At 60.5% G+C, this 13930-nt stretch overlaps 1 protein-coding gene across 1 annotated transcript; it reads right to left on the reverse strand.

The window, feature by feature from the left end:
- Positions 1-824: 824 nt before the first annotated feature.
- BSG (basigin (Ok blood group)) lies at positions 825-8726 on the reverse strand. The gene is made up of 7 exons (XM_059919040.1): positions 8599-8726; positions 3387-3543; positions 2845-2927; positions 2318-2731; positions 1730-1754; positions 1576-1642; positions 825-1052 (listed from the first exon to the last, which is right to left on the reverse strand). The coding sequence occupies exons 1-6, from the start codon at positions 8663-8665 to the stop codon at positions 1579-1581; spliced, it is 810 nt and encodes a 269-aa protein (XP_059775023.1). The 5' UTR covers positions 8666-8726; the 3' UTR covers positions 825-1052; positions 1576-1578.
- Positions 8727-13930: the final 5204 nt, after the last annotated feature.

Consider the following 13930-nt stretch of genomic DNA (forward strand, 5'->3'; position numbering starts at 1 on the left):
TGGAGATTTGGGAAGAGCTGGCCCAACACTCTGAGACCCCTGCCTCCACTGACCAGTAGGTGGCTTGAGACCCTCACCCAGACCTGCAGGTCTGGCAGGGCTCCAGAGGGGGACATGGGGTGACTACAGCCCCTGGGTGTGGGAAAAGGGTCACCCTGGACAAACCCTTTCCCCTCTGGCACTGTTTCCCCAGGTGTGCCCAGTGGGAGGCCTAGGTGGTACTTACCAGAGTCCCAGGGCTCTGCCCCACCTCCTATGACCTCCTGCTCCCCCACCCCCTTCAACCCCACCTATGCTTCCCCATTCGGCCCAGCTACCGGGATGCAGGTTGGGTAAGCAGGCAACCCCCTTCTTCCCCCGGGGGCTGGTGCAGAGCTGCTCCTGGGGTTCTCTGGGCTGCCCCCCATCCCCAGCTAGAGTCCCAAGAGGGGCACCCCGCCCCCACCCCAGATGTGCCTCCGGACAGACTCGCAGCTCCAGAGCGAGGTCCCAGCTGCTCACCTGCCCCCCAGACCACCGAAGGCACCGGGAGCGTTCTGACCAGGACAGCTGGGTGCCTGGCAGCGGTGGCTAATGGCCGCCCATCCCGACCTGGGGGCCCGTGGGAAGGATGCCCTGGTTTTGTCCAGATACCCTTTGAAGGGCAGAAGCAGGCTTACAAGAACTGGAGAGCCAGTCCTGCTGCAGTGGTCCGTCCACCACTCCCGGCTTTACCCACCACCCAGCCCCCATGCACCCTAACCTCGTTACGCCTCACCGGCTGAATGCCCCACGAGCTTTCTTGGTGAGACCCAGGCTCGGCGCAGACAGGAGCCGGGAGAGGATGAGGGGTCACACTTTATTGGGGAGTAGGAAGGTAGGGTGGGGAGAGAGGCCCATCACAGTGGCTCCTGCTCTGAGAAGAGCAGCAGACACCCTCTTCCTGGGTGTGTGGACGGGGCAGCGGTGAGGGTGACGCCCTCAGGGCGGCCACGTGCTCAGACCTGCAGTGACCCGACAGCACTGGCTTCTCACGGCAGGATGCTTGGCACTGCGGCTCCGCCTGGGACCTTCTGTAAAGGGCAGGGACTTGGCTCTGGCCCCACACAACCGAGCAGCCTCAGGAGGTGGATCTGGGGCGGGAGCCTCAGAAAAAGGGCCGTCTGTCCTCCACACCCAGACCAGGAGACCAACAGCCCAGGGGATGCGAGGGGACGGGTGGTGGGGGCGGCAGGGGCCTCACACAAACCTCACGACTCCCCTGGGGGGCTCACGAGATGGTTAAAAAAGAAAAGCAAAGCCCCTAAGGGGCAGAATTCTACACACAGAAAACCCTAGCTTAGTTTTTCTTTAAAAAGGTGAGAAAACGTGATTTGAATGCACAACATGGTTTGCTTTTGCCAGGTGGGTTTCCATAAGAGGAAAGGGCACGGGGTTGTGCAAACGCTGGGATGGGCGCCTGCAGACTGGTCCTGCGGGGAAGGGGAAGGGGAAGGGGAAGGGGAAGGGACACTCGGACTAGCCTCAGGAGCAGGAGCCCCGCCCTCGGCCGCCCCGCCCTCCCCTCCCCTCCCCTCCCCTCCCCTCCCCCCTCACCTCTCAGCTGGAGTTCCTCTGGCGAACGTTCTTGTCTTTGTCGTTCACGTGGTGCCCGCTGCTCTTCCTGGTGACGGGAGGACCAGACAGCTGCCCCTCATGCCTCCCAGCTCTGCCCAGCGACCCGCCCGCCCCCAGCAAGGCAGGGACTTACAGTGGCGCAGAGCCAGCGTCCTCATCTGTGCAGGTGCCACATGCAAGAGAGGAGAACGGGCTGTCAGCGGCGGGTCTGCACACCAGGCCACGCACCGGGCGGCCCCATCCCGCGGGGCGCTGCCCTCAGCTTCCCCGACTGCAATGTGGGGGCCAGCCCGCCCCAGGACACGCACCCTCACGTGAGCTGTCTGGGGTCTCAGTGTGAGGGGCACCTGGGGGCCCTGCCTGGCCCCCAGCCCCGCCCACGGGCAGGCGCCCCAGTGGCCCCATCACACAAGGCCAGGGGCTCCCTTGGTGCCACAGCCCTGGGCCCAAAGCAGCCTCCACAGGCGGAGACCAAGCCAGTGGAGGAGCACTCACCGCGGAGGACGCCTGCTGGCAGCCCAGTGAGGAGGAGAGAGGGGCAGGTGAGGCCGTAAGGGCCGACGGACACCCCCAGCCAGGGAAGGGGGCAGGTGCCCCAGGGAGGCCCTGGGACACGGTGGCCAAGGGGGCTGACCCTCAGCCCCACACTCCCGGATAGCGGCCCCGGCCCCAGGGGTCCCCCCACCAGGAGGGGAGCAGAGGGTGTGTGGGGCCGGCTCACCATCTAGGACCTCGTCCGGCTTCCGCCGCTTCTCGTAGATGAAGATGATGGTGACCAGCACAAGCACCTCGGCCACGATGCCCAGGAAGGGCCAGAGGGCGGCGAAGCGGTTGCGCACGCGCAGCGTGATGACCGCCTGGCCAGCGCCCTCTGAGTTGGTGCCGTTGCAGACATACTTGCCGGGGTCTGAGCTCAGGTCCAGGTCTGGGATATGCAGCTCCGTCCTGGTCTCCGAGGAGACCACGAAGAACTTGTTCTGGGAGCTGTTAGCGATGGCCTGGTCCCCAGAGTCGGTCATCTTGGACCACAGCCAGTCGGCGACGGGCGGGAAGGAGTCCGACTTGCAGGCCAGCACCACAGTCTCCCCCTCGGTGGCGTGCTCCGACTTCTTCACCGCCTTGACGCTGGGGGGCCCTGCGGGGAGGAGGGCGAGCTGGAGTCTGACCCCGGGGCCGCGGGGCCGGAGATGGAGCCGCCCTGCCCGCCTCCACCCCAGCCCCTCAGGCCCGGGGCCCCCAGGAGCCCACCCTTCACTTCCAGGTCGGTGCGGCCCGCATGCTCTGGAAGGAAGATGCAGGAGTACTGGCCCGAGCGGTCGTCCGAGTCCACGCTGCAGGCAGACGCGGTGAGCGGGGTGTGAGCCGAGAAGCTTCTGTCCAAACCCTGCCGGGCAGGGGCGGGGGGTGTCTCCCCGGGGAGGAGGGACCAGGAGGTGCAGGGGCGGCAGGCGGCTTACCCCACACCCACATCCAGGAGCCCTGGGCTTCCAGAGCCGCTCCTCCCCCCAGACAAGGCTCCGCAGTGGCCCCGGTGGTGCTCAGAACCCAGCAAGCCAGGAACCGGGGTCCCCAGGGCGCCGGAAGGAAGGACGGGTCTTGGAGGTGGTGAAGTCTGGCAGCCACTGGACCCCCCTGCATCCCGGGCCTCGGCCGTCTCCAAACCCCTGTCTGAGCCCGTTCCCAACATCTTTCCAGAGCCAGCCCACCGACTACAACCTCCGTACTCGCTGACCAGAGGCCCTGGAGACCAAGCAGGCCCCGCCCTTTCCTGCTGGGGCAGCCTCACTCACTCGTACTCCGTCCTCAGGCCGGGCAGCGCATCCTCCTTCAGCACCTTGCCCCCCTTCACCCAGCGGTGGCCCACAATCTCGGTGGCGCTGTGATTCAAGGTGCATGTGAGGCGGGTTCTGGAGCCATCATCATCTACGGAAGTCCAGATCCTGCTCCCTGGGCAGCCAAAGAAGAGAAGAGAATGGCGTCAGGGGAGAACCCAAAGAGTCTGCCACTTCTCCCAACCCCAACTCCCCAGAGGGAGAGAAGCCAGGGCTGGTACCCAGGGCCCGGAACCGCATGGGGCTCCTGGAAGGCCCTCCCCTCGGGGTCTGGGGCAGGATTCTGCCAGGAATTGTCCTAACTGGCTGGGCCTTGGGCGTGGGAACAGCAGCAGCGCCCACCCCGGTCCCAGGACAAGGACCAGGGCAGCGACTGCTGGGTCCAGCCCCGCAGCCCCGAAAGGCCTTTTCGGAAAGTTGAAGTCCATCACCGCCCAGGTCACCACCCCCGCTCTGGGTAGTCTTGCATGTTCCCCCTCTCTCCCACAACCAAGGCAAGGCCACCCGGGGTGGGTGGGACAGGTGTGCTCAGGCCACGGGGGCCAGGGGGCCCCGTCCTGGAGGTGCCTGCTTCCCAGAAGGCCGCATGTGCCACAAACCCCCATACAAATGACAGTCTGTCCTCCTGCCTGGGACGCTGGTGCGACTCCCAGCAGCCCTTCCGCTCAATTTCCGACCAGGCAAGCCTCCCCATTCAATACGACCTTCTCTTTACGAACCAAAGTGTAAAGCCAGTTAGAACCAGACAGTGAGAAGCACGCTGACAGTTCTGGAGCCAGGAGACTGGGCTTGAGCTGGGGAGGGCTCCTCTCCGGGGACCAGGGGCAGGAGACCCCAGACCTCTGGGCGTTCAGGGAGGGGGCCAGGATGGCAGACCAGAATGAGGACCCCTTTGCTGGGGGTCAGGCCGCACCTCCAGATGCTGACCTTCAGTGAATGTCCACACCAGAGCCCTATCCCAGGGCTGGGAGCAGGTGTCCTGGGGATACTCCTGTCAAGCCACCCGGGATCCCGGGGCAGCACAGGGCTGCCCGCGCTGTCCCTGGGGACAGTGGGGACTTTATAAAGCCGGGTCCAAGGCACAGTGGTGTCTACCAGGTAGCGCCTGTTTCTCCAGAACCGTCACCCGAGGCGACCCTTGGAGAAGGCCACGCCCACAAGACTTGGGCACAGAGGGAGCCGGCCCAGAGGCCTCTGGCATAAAATGAGGTGAAAGCAGAATCCAGGCCTGCACTGGAACAGTTCAGCCAGTAGGAAAGCAGCCAGGCTGCGGGGCCCCAACACCCACCGGGCAGGCCGCCACCCCGGACTCCCGCTTCCTCACTGGGGTCACACGGTGACTTCTGACGGCACAACTGTGTGAGCACAGACAAAGCACATGAAGCTAAGCAGAATGATCACAGGTCATGACCCCCGGCTGGACTTGGCACCAGGAACCCTCCGGCTGACGCCCAATAGTCCAACCCAGAGGCAAGATGTCCTGACAGCACGAGAAGATGGTGTCCGGCCGCACAGGACAGCAGAGCCTGCTCGGGCTCCCCCGTCCTCATGGACTCCTTAGTCGCTAAGAAAATTAAAGCTCAAATCCCAGCACAGACTTCACAGCTGGGCCGCTTTCTGCAACGACTGCGGGCACAGCACACGTCTCCTTGGGCATCTGAGATCGCGCCTGGGCCTGTGTGTTAGGTCCTGGGTGGGCTGGCCGCACGCAGGCCCCAGCGCCCCAGCTGCATTCTGGTCCGGGGGACGCCAGCCTCCTTTGGGTGGAAGAGGCGGGACCCGAGGCCAGAGCGTGCACAGAACACGTGCAGGGCCTGGCGGGGCCTCTTCCTGAGCCGCCAGCCCTCACCGCCCCGCCTCTGGCCACCTGCTGGCTCTTTCTTCAAAAGGGGACAGGATGTCTCAGAAGTCCGGGCCAGCAGGGACTGAAGCAAAGGAGGCCCCTCTGCAGCTCCAGGTGCTCCTCGCTCCTGGGGGCACACCCGCAGCAGTGCCCGCACGTGTGCATGGACACGTAGGTGCAGAGGCACACGCGGCACATGCGTGTGCACCGGCCGTGTAGGAGAGCACACCTGGCTGGCCACAAGGCCCCGGGGACAGGCCGACCTTCACGTCCGCCCACTGGCAACTCAGGCCTCAGGCCAGGCGGTTACAGGCAGACAAAGGCGTGAGGCTGGACCTCTCCGTCACTTTCACCAAAGGCCTCTGGAAACCCGCATTTCTCCGTCAAGATTTCCCAAGACTGCAGAACCAGCAGCTCCGTACAGAGCTGGGAGGTGAGTCAGGGCAGGAAGTGAGGCCAGAGGTGGCGCTTCGCCCAGACAGGGCCTGCCTCTGCACCCTAGAGCCTCGGACAGGGGTGCTCAGGCAGGTCTTACCCAGGCCCCACCCTGCCTCCTGGAGGAGAGAGGAGTGCCCGCAGGTCTCCTCCAGGTGGCAGCAGGGCGGGGCCTCAGCTCTCAGAGAGGGGCAGAGGTGGGCCCCAACTCCACCCCTCCCAGGGGTCTGCAGAGGCCAACGGGCTGGCCAGCCTGGCCCGGGAGAGCCCTCCCTGCCTGAGGCCCCGCAGGCCGCAGGCCAACACCCCTGTCCTGGCCGGAGGGACACACGCAGCAAGGGAGCCAGCCCGTCCGCCCCAGTCATCTGCCACATGCCGGTCACCCATCCTCAACAGGCCGGGTCACTCCAAGGTGGGTACTGGGTTGTGGCCCCCAGGGCCACCGCAGAGACTGCTGCCACTGGGGATGTAACATCTGTGACGCTGACAGGTCACTGGGACAGGGCCATTAGAAAGAATGCCTCAAAATGCTCCTCAGGGGGCGGTGATGGAAAAAGGGTGAAAAGCCCACCCTCCACAACCCCCAGCCACGCCCAGCGCCCAGGAAGCCCAGGGCAGCACCCCAAAAACTCACAAGGGCCCCGGCCGTGCACAGGCAGGCCCTCCCAGAGCCCTGGGAACCCGAGAGCGCCTGACCCTCCTTCCCGACCATGTGACTGCAACCCATGTTTTCAAGTAAAGTCACCTTCATCTAAAAACAGCCACCCCTCCTCTGTGCCCACTCGGCAGCCGGGCCGGGCAGGGCGCAGGGCCAGGCAGGCCTTGGGTACACATCCTGGAGGGAGCTATCGGGACGAGGCGGTGGCCAGGAGAGACCGCCTCTGGGAGGCCAGCCCCGGGCTGCTCACCCCTCCAATCCTGCGGGCTCGGGGCTCCGGCCCCTCACCCAAGGCTCAGAGAGGGACCCAGCTAGCAAGTCCGTGCCTGCCCACCAGCCGCGCCAGGACCACGGGGCCCTGCACAGCCTGGAGAGCAGGGCTCTCCCAGCAGGAGGACCAACCTGGGGCCTCAGGCGATGGGGGCACCGAAGACACCTGCTCCAGCAGAGTCCCCTGAGGCAGGTTTCTGGAGAGCTGACCTGGCCAGGAAAGGCAAACACTGCCACGAACTCACTCACCCCAGGCAGAAAAAGGACGCGTGGGGCTTCCCTGGTGGCGCAGTGGTTAAGAATCCGCCTGCCAATGCAGGGGACACGGGTTCGAGCCCTGGTCTGGGAAGATCCCACATGCCGCGGAGCAACTAAGCCCGTGAGCCACAACTACTGAGCCTGCGCGTCTGGAGCCTGTGCTCCGCAACAAGAGAGGCCGCGACAGTGAGAGGCCCGCGCACCGCAATGAAGAGTGGCCCCCACTTGCCACAACTAGAGAAAGCCCTCGCACAGAAACGAAGACCCAACACAGCCATAAATAAATAAATAAATAAATAAATAAATTTATAAAAAAAAAAAAAAAAAAAAGAAAAAGGACGCGTGACCCAGACTTTCAGGTCTTTCCCAGAGTCCCTGGGAAAGGTGGAAAGTGAAAAAGGAGGACAAGGCACAGATACAGTCCCAGGGGGATTCAGACTCGGCGTAAATAAACCAGGACCGCCCACTGCACACACTCACGTGGTGTGAGTGTGTAAGAGCAACCCCACAGACAAGGGTGATGGGTCGGAGGCGCTGTGCCCCCAGCAGAACACCGAGGGCCCTCCTTCCCCGCTGGCTGGCGAGGGCTGCGTCTAAAGGGCTCAGGCTGCCAGGCACTCACCTTGCCTGCCAGGGGCCTCGTCCACAGGGCGGTCAATAAATGGCCGTTTTGATTATGAGGCAAAAGAAAGAGGCGAACTGAGATCTAAAAGTAGGTCAGCAGTAAGCCGGTGAAGCTTCTCTAAGGGGCAGCCCCTCCCATGCCCCAGGGCAGCTGCCACCCCCCTCAGAGCCCACCTGCTCCTGCCTCCCTTGTGGGAAGAGCCCCAGACCCTGCTGGTCTGCACTTTGTTCTCTACACGCTGGTCACTATAAATCGTTAACCCAGAACCAAACGGGAAGTCGCGCTCCATACAGGAAAAAAAATCTCTTTCAGGCAAAAGAGAAGCTGCCCTGCTTTCTCCCAGAAAAGCACGCCTTAACCCATTTTGCTGTGAGCATTCTCTAAACCACGTCTGCCCACCCATCAGGCTGCCCTTCCCGTGAGGAGCTCCGTTTGAGAGTCTGTGAAAACAGTCCCCCCACAGCTCCTGCTCTGAGCCGGGGGGCTCCCGGTGACCTCAGAACACCTCCCCTCCCGGCCGGGGCCTCCGTTTCCATCCCTGTAAAAACAGGAAGGTGGACCAGCCTCCACCTTCTTCTGGGCCCCGAAATCAGACAAAAACGAAAGAAGCATAGTGTATGCCTCCCCACAAGGGTTTAAGTGTTCGGGCGACTCCAAGGACAAGTGCAGAGCCAGAGCGAGACACGGGACCTAAATCCCGGGAAGGAGGACAATCCCTCCTGCCGGAAAGCCGACCCGGCTTAGGGGCCGTCACGTGCCTGGGTGCCCGCGCCCCCGTGAGGACAATAGCCCACCTCCCGGATGACAGCCAGGGCCTGGGCGCCCGGGGGCTCCCCTGCGGCCCCCGCCCAAGCACTCCGAGCAGGAAAGTCCCTCCTAAGCTGCCTCGCGCAGATCGGTTTCAGCTCGGAGTCTCCCTCCCCATCCCCCAGGCGGGGTCTCCCTCCACCGGCCGGGTTCTCCTCCCTCTCGCCCGGGCTGGGGTCTCCCCTGGAGCAGAGGGCGGGCCACCCCCAGCCAGGCCAGGCCAGACCAGACCAGACCACCAGCAGGCTTCGCGCCCCCTCCCCAAGGTCCTTACCTGCCCCGAAGTCGCCCTGAGCGCTCAGCAGTACGAGCCCCAGCACCACGAGCCGCACAGCCTCCATGTCCCGCCGTCCCGCCGTCCCCGCGCAACCGCCGCCCGCGGCGCTATAAGAACCAGACAGCCGCCGGTCGCGCGCACGCAGGCGGCGTCGCGGGGCGGGGCGCGCACGGTGAGTCGGCCACCACCTGCGCACGCGCGCGGACGCATGTACGCACGCGCGGACCCGGCCGACTCGCGCTACGGAAGCCGAATGGGCGGCACCACGTGACCACCCGGGTGGGCCACGCGCTGCGGCCAGGGGCGAGGCTACGTTGCTAGGAAACGGGGCGGGGCCTGCGAGACCGGGCGGGGGCCAGCTGTCTTTCCAAGTTTAAGATCTTAACTTTACGCTCAAAGTGTAAATTGCTCAACTTATGTGTACTTTGCCATAGTGCAAAAAATTTAAAGAGAATCGAGGGAGGCGATGGGGATCCCTGTGAACAGGTGGGATGTGTCCCCTGGGGTGAGGCTGCCAGATTTAGCAAATAAAAATAGCTGGACAGCAGTTAAGTTTGAGTTTCAAGCAGAGAATGAGTAATTTCTTAGTGTAAGTGTCCCGTGCGGTGTTTGAACACAGTTTTGCAAGGAAAGTATCACCATTTACCTGATTCAAATGTAACTGGCCGTCCTGTATTTGGCTGGAACACCTACGCTGAGGTCCCCGTGTTTTACAACAAATACTTCTAAAAATGACAAAATACTTTCAAACAAAACCAGGGTATGCAGTCTTTGTGACCTTGGATTAGGCAATGGTATCTTACATATGTCACCAGAAGCACAAGCAACAGCAACAAAAAATCAGATAAATTGGAATTCATCAAAATTAAAAACTTTTGTGCTTCAGAGAAGAAAGTGAAAAGACAGCCCAAGGAATGGGAGAAAATACTGGTAAATCATGTATCTGATAAGGGACTTGTATCTAGAATATATAAAGAACACTTACAACTCAACTCTTTTTTTTTAACTCAAGTTAAAAAAAAAAATTTATTTTTTTGGCTCCTGCATGGGGGATCTTCGTTGCCGCGCGTGACGTCTTCGTTGCGGCGTGCAGGATCTTTTTTTTTTTTTTTATTGCGGCTTGTGGGCTCTTCATTGTCGCATGTGTGCTCTTAGTCGTGGCATGCAGGATCTAGTTCCCTGACGAGGGATGGAACCCGGCCCCCCTGCATTGGGAGCGTAGAGTCTTAACCACCGGACCACCAGGGAAGTCCCTTAACTCTTAAAAAGGACAAATAACCCAATTAAAAAATGGACAAAGGATCTGAAAACACACTTCTCCAAAGAAGACATGCAAATAACATTAGCACATGAGAAGTTGCTCAGGGGAAGGCAGGCAGAAACCACAGTGAGACACCACTTCACACCCACCACGATGGCCCTCATCAGAAGGGTAGAAAATAACAAGATGAGGAAGTGGAACCCTGGGCAGGGCTGGTGAGGAGGTGAAATGGTGCAGCTGCTCCTCAAAAGGTTAAACGGAGTGACCACCTGACCCAGCAATGCCAGTCATAGGTGTGTGCCGCAGAGAACTGAAAACTCACGTCCATACAGAAACTTCCGCTGCAATGTTCACAGCAGCACAACAGCCAAAAAGTGGAACAGCCCGAATGCCCATCAATGGGTGAATGAATAAGGAAAATGTGGTCCTTTCACACACTGGAATGTCACTCAGCCAGGAAAAGGGGTGAAGCCCTGACACTCGCTACCACGTGGATGGACCCTGAGAACACGATGCTCAGTGAGAGAAGCCAGACACAGAAGGACACACGATGTGTGTGATTCCATTGATGGGAAATGTCCAGAACAGGCAGATCCACAGGGACAGACAGTGGGTTCGTGGTTGTCGGGGCTGGGGAGGGGGAGGGGGTGACTGCTCACGGGGACGGGGTTGCTTTTTAGGGTGATGAAATGTTCTAAAACTGATTGTGATGCTGAGTGCTCAACTCTGTGAATGTACCAGAGCTGTTTACGCTTTCATGGGTGAATTGTATGGTATGTGAATCATCTCAATTAAAAAAATGGGGTGATGTCGATCAGGGGCCACCGCTTTAGATGAGGGGCCAGGTGGCCTCTTGGAGGTGACGACATTGGAGGTGACACGTGTATGAGGAGGGGCAGCAGCCCCTGGAGGGCTGAGCTGTGAGTCTGGGAGCAGCCTGTCGGGGGCAGGGCAGCGGTAGGCAGCTGGAGGAGGAGCCTGGGCAGAGCCGGCTCACGGCCCGGGATCCTGGAGGAAAAGGCTGGAAGGGTGTGGCAGAGGGGCCAGGACAGAGGCCTCTCCTGGAGATTCACTGGCAGGCTCAGCAAGGCTGCACGGAGGAGCGGGGTCGAGAGGGACGTGCGGGAGGAGGGGGGCAAGCAGCCAGCTGGCCTCAAAGCACCTCCGGGCCTGGGCGGATCTCTGTGCCCCCGTCGGCCCAGAGCCGGGCTGAGGGCGGATCTCGTGGGAAATCGTGGGGTTGCCAGAACACAGTGGTGCCTCCCTGCCCCCTCCCTCCTCAGCTGGGTCCTGGCTCCAGCCGGGTCAGGAGGGTCCCATGTCCCCTTCTGCTTCTAAGAAGAGGCCTTTCAGGATCAGCCCAGGCAAGGGTGGCCAGATTCAGCAAATAAAAACACACGACACCCAGTTACATTTGAATTTCAGATTTGCAAAAAATCACTAATTATTTAGTATAATATATCCCACACACTATCTGCTGTATACTTACACTAAAAACGATCTGTTGTCCATCTGAAATTCAGATGTCACTGGTTGTCCTGCAGCCCTGTGTTCCACGGGGCACCTCTGACCCTGCCTGTCGAAAGCAGCCGATCCGGTCACCCTTAACTCTCCTCTTCGCCCCCCCAACTCTCTGTCCTTGTGTGCACCCCGTGCACACCCCGTGCTCCTTGCCGGCTGTGCGTGCGTGCAGGGACACGCACAGCCGGCAAGGCCTGGGCTTGCGGACGCCCCTAATTGGCCATGGGAGAGCCAGGATCCTCCCTGGGTCTCCCCCACTGGCCTCTGAGGCCTGCGGGCGCCTTGGGAGCGGTCCAGAGATCCACAAACAGAAGGGCAAGGAAAGCGCCTCCCAGCTCTGCTGTTGGCACAGACGGGCCACCGCTGGCTCTAGCCAGGCAGGAAGAAGGAAGAGCCAAACTCCTCCCTGGGGCCCGGCCCCGCCGACCCTCGGGCCTCAGCGCCCTCACCTCCCCCGCGCTTGGCTCCAGCCTTGCTGGCACTGTCCCTGGCCCGAGCCTTTGCCTGGCTGTGCCTGTCACCCGGCACGCCTTCCCGGGTCTCCGCCCGGCCCTTTCCACCTGGCCCTGGCTGCCTCCGAGCCGTCCTTTCTCCGGGCCTCATACTCAGGACACCAGCCACCGTCCTGTCCCTGGATGTCTGCTTTGGTTTGTTTGCTTTCTACTTCTTCCTATGAAACGTTTTGAACGCAAAGACAAGGGGAGAGAAAACATGAGGCTTTTATTCTCTGTCACACCCATCTCTCCATTGCTAAAATGTTCCAGCTTAAGGTTTCTGTTTTTAAAAAAAAATAATTTATTTATTTATTTATTTATTTTTGGCTGTGTTGGGTCTTTGTTGCTGCCTGCCGGCTTTCTCTAGTTGTGGCGAGCGGGGGCTACTCTTCCTTGTGGTGCGCGGGCTTCTCATGGTGGTGGCTCCTCTTTGTTGCAGAGCACGGGCTTCAGTAGCTGTGGCACGCGGGCTCAGTAGTTGTGGCACGCGGGCTCAGTAGTTGTGGCTCGCGGGCTCTAGAGCGCAGGCTCAGTAGATGTGGTGCACCGGCTTAGTTGCTCCGCGGCACGTGGGATCTTCCCGGACCAGGGCGCCAGCTCGAACCCGTGTGCCCTGCATTGGCAGGCAGATTCTTAACCACTGTGCCACCCGGGTAGTCCCCAGCTTAAGGTTTTCAGTGCATTTTTCTGAGAGGGTGGAGTTTGAAATCCAGCCCTTCCCCAGGTGGTGACTGGTGGTGAGGGTGTGGATTTTATGCTGAGGAGCCCTGGGAGGGATCCGAGCGAGGGAGGGTCTTAGTCTTCTATCTTCCTTGTGTTGTAGACGGGTCCGGGGCTGGGGGGAGAGGGTCCTGGGCAGGGAAGGCGTGGAACTGGGGGTACAGGATGGTGCAGTGGTTGCTTCCAGACCTGAGAATGGGGCCTTCCTTATTTGGAAAAAACGTCTTTGCAGATGTAACTAAATTAAGGGTCTTGACATGAGCTAATCCTGGATGAGGATGGCCCTGAATCCAATGACCTTATAAGAGACAGACACAGGGACTTCCCTGGTGGTCCAGTGGTGGAGTACTCTGCCTTCCAATGCAGGGGGTGTGGGTTTGATCCCTGGTGGGGGCACTAAGATCCCACATGCCTCTGGGCCAAAAAACCAAAACGTCAAACAGAAGCAATATTGTAACAAATTCAACAAAGACTTTAAAAATGGTACACATCAAAAAAAAAAAAATCTTTAAAAAGTAAAAATAAAATAAAAAATCGGAGACAGACTCAGAGGAGAAGCCACGTGAAGATGGAGACAGAGGCTGGGGTGATGGGACCACAGGTCCAGGACACCAAGGACCGTGGGCCACACCAGGAGCTGGGAGGGGCGGGAAGGACCACCCCCCCACCCCCACTCCCCGGAGCAAGCACAGCCCTGCCCACACCCCGTCTCAGACTTGTGGCCTTCAGAACCGTGAGAACATAATTTCTGCTATGTAAGCAGCCCAGCTTGTGGCGCTCTGCTGCAGCGGCCCCAGGAGATGGTACAGAGGGTTGGGTGGTCGGTTACTTTAGCGCTCGGGTTGACTGACATGGCCGGTGGGGTGGGCAGGGCGGATGCCAAGCTGGGAGCCAGGGGAGGCTCCCTGCAGGCTGGGGCCAGTCCAGCTCCGGCTTCAAGGGCAGACACGCCCGGGAGGGATTTACAGAAGCTGCTGCCCTCTGACCTCCTTTGGCTTCTCCTCCTTAACTACTGCTCTCCCTGGAAAAGTGACAGGCGGTTCCCCCAGATGAACGTGGCCGGGGGCTGGTGATCTTTCCTAGCAAACAAGTCCGATAGGTAAAAACAAGACAAAACAAAACAGAACAAATCATCTGAAAGTGAGAGATGATCCAGCCTCCCCCGCCGAGATGGCGGAGAATTCAGAGATTCTTTCCCTGCACAGTTGTGATGCACAATGTCCTGAACACCTGGGGCGCTGCTGTCAACGGAAGCCCTCCCTGGGCCTCGCGAGGGCTGAGCCTTAAGGTGTCCTGGCGTTTCAAGGTTTCCTCACCCTGTTTGCCGATGTCT

This window comes from Balaenoptera ricei, chromosome 3 (assembly GCF_028023285.1).
Source record: "Balaenoptera ricei isolate mBalRic1 chromosome 3, mBalRic1.hap2, whole genome shotgun sequence".
Classification (NCBI taxonomy): domain Eukaryota; kingdom Metazoa; phylum Chordata; class Mammalia; order Artiodactyla; family Balaenopteridae; genus Balaenoptera; species Balaenoptera ricei.

Excerpts from the sequence above, each read along its gene's own strand:
- BSG (XM_059919040.1), bottom strand. The coding sequence starts at position 8,665 with ATGGAGGCTGTGCGGCTCGTGGTGCTGGGGCTCGTACTGCTGAGCGCT. Across the intron at positions 2,928-3,386 it reads GGCCTGAGGACGGAGTACGA|CGTGGACTCGGACGACCGCT; the intron begins GTGAGTGAGGCT and ends GTCTGCCTGCAG. Across the intron at positions 1,755-2,317 it reads GCCGGACGAGGTCCTAGATG|ATGAGGACGCTGGCTCTGCG; the intron begins GTGAGCCGGCCC and ends GCACCTGCACAG.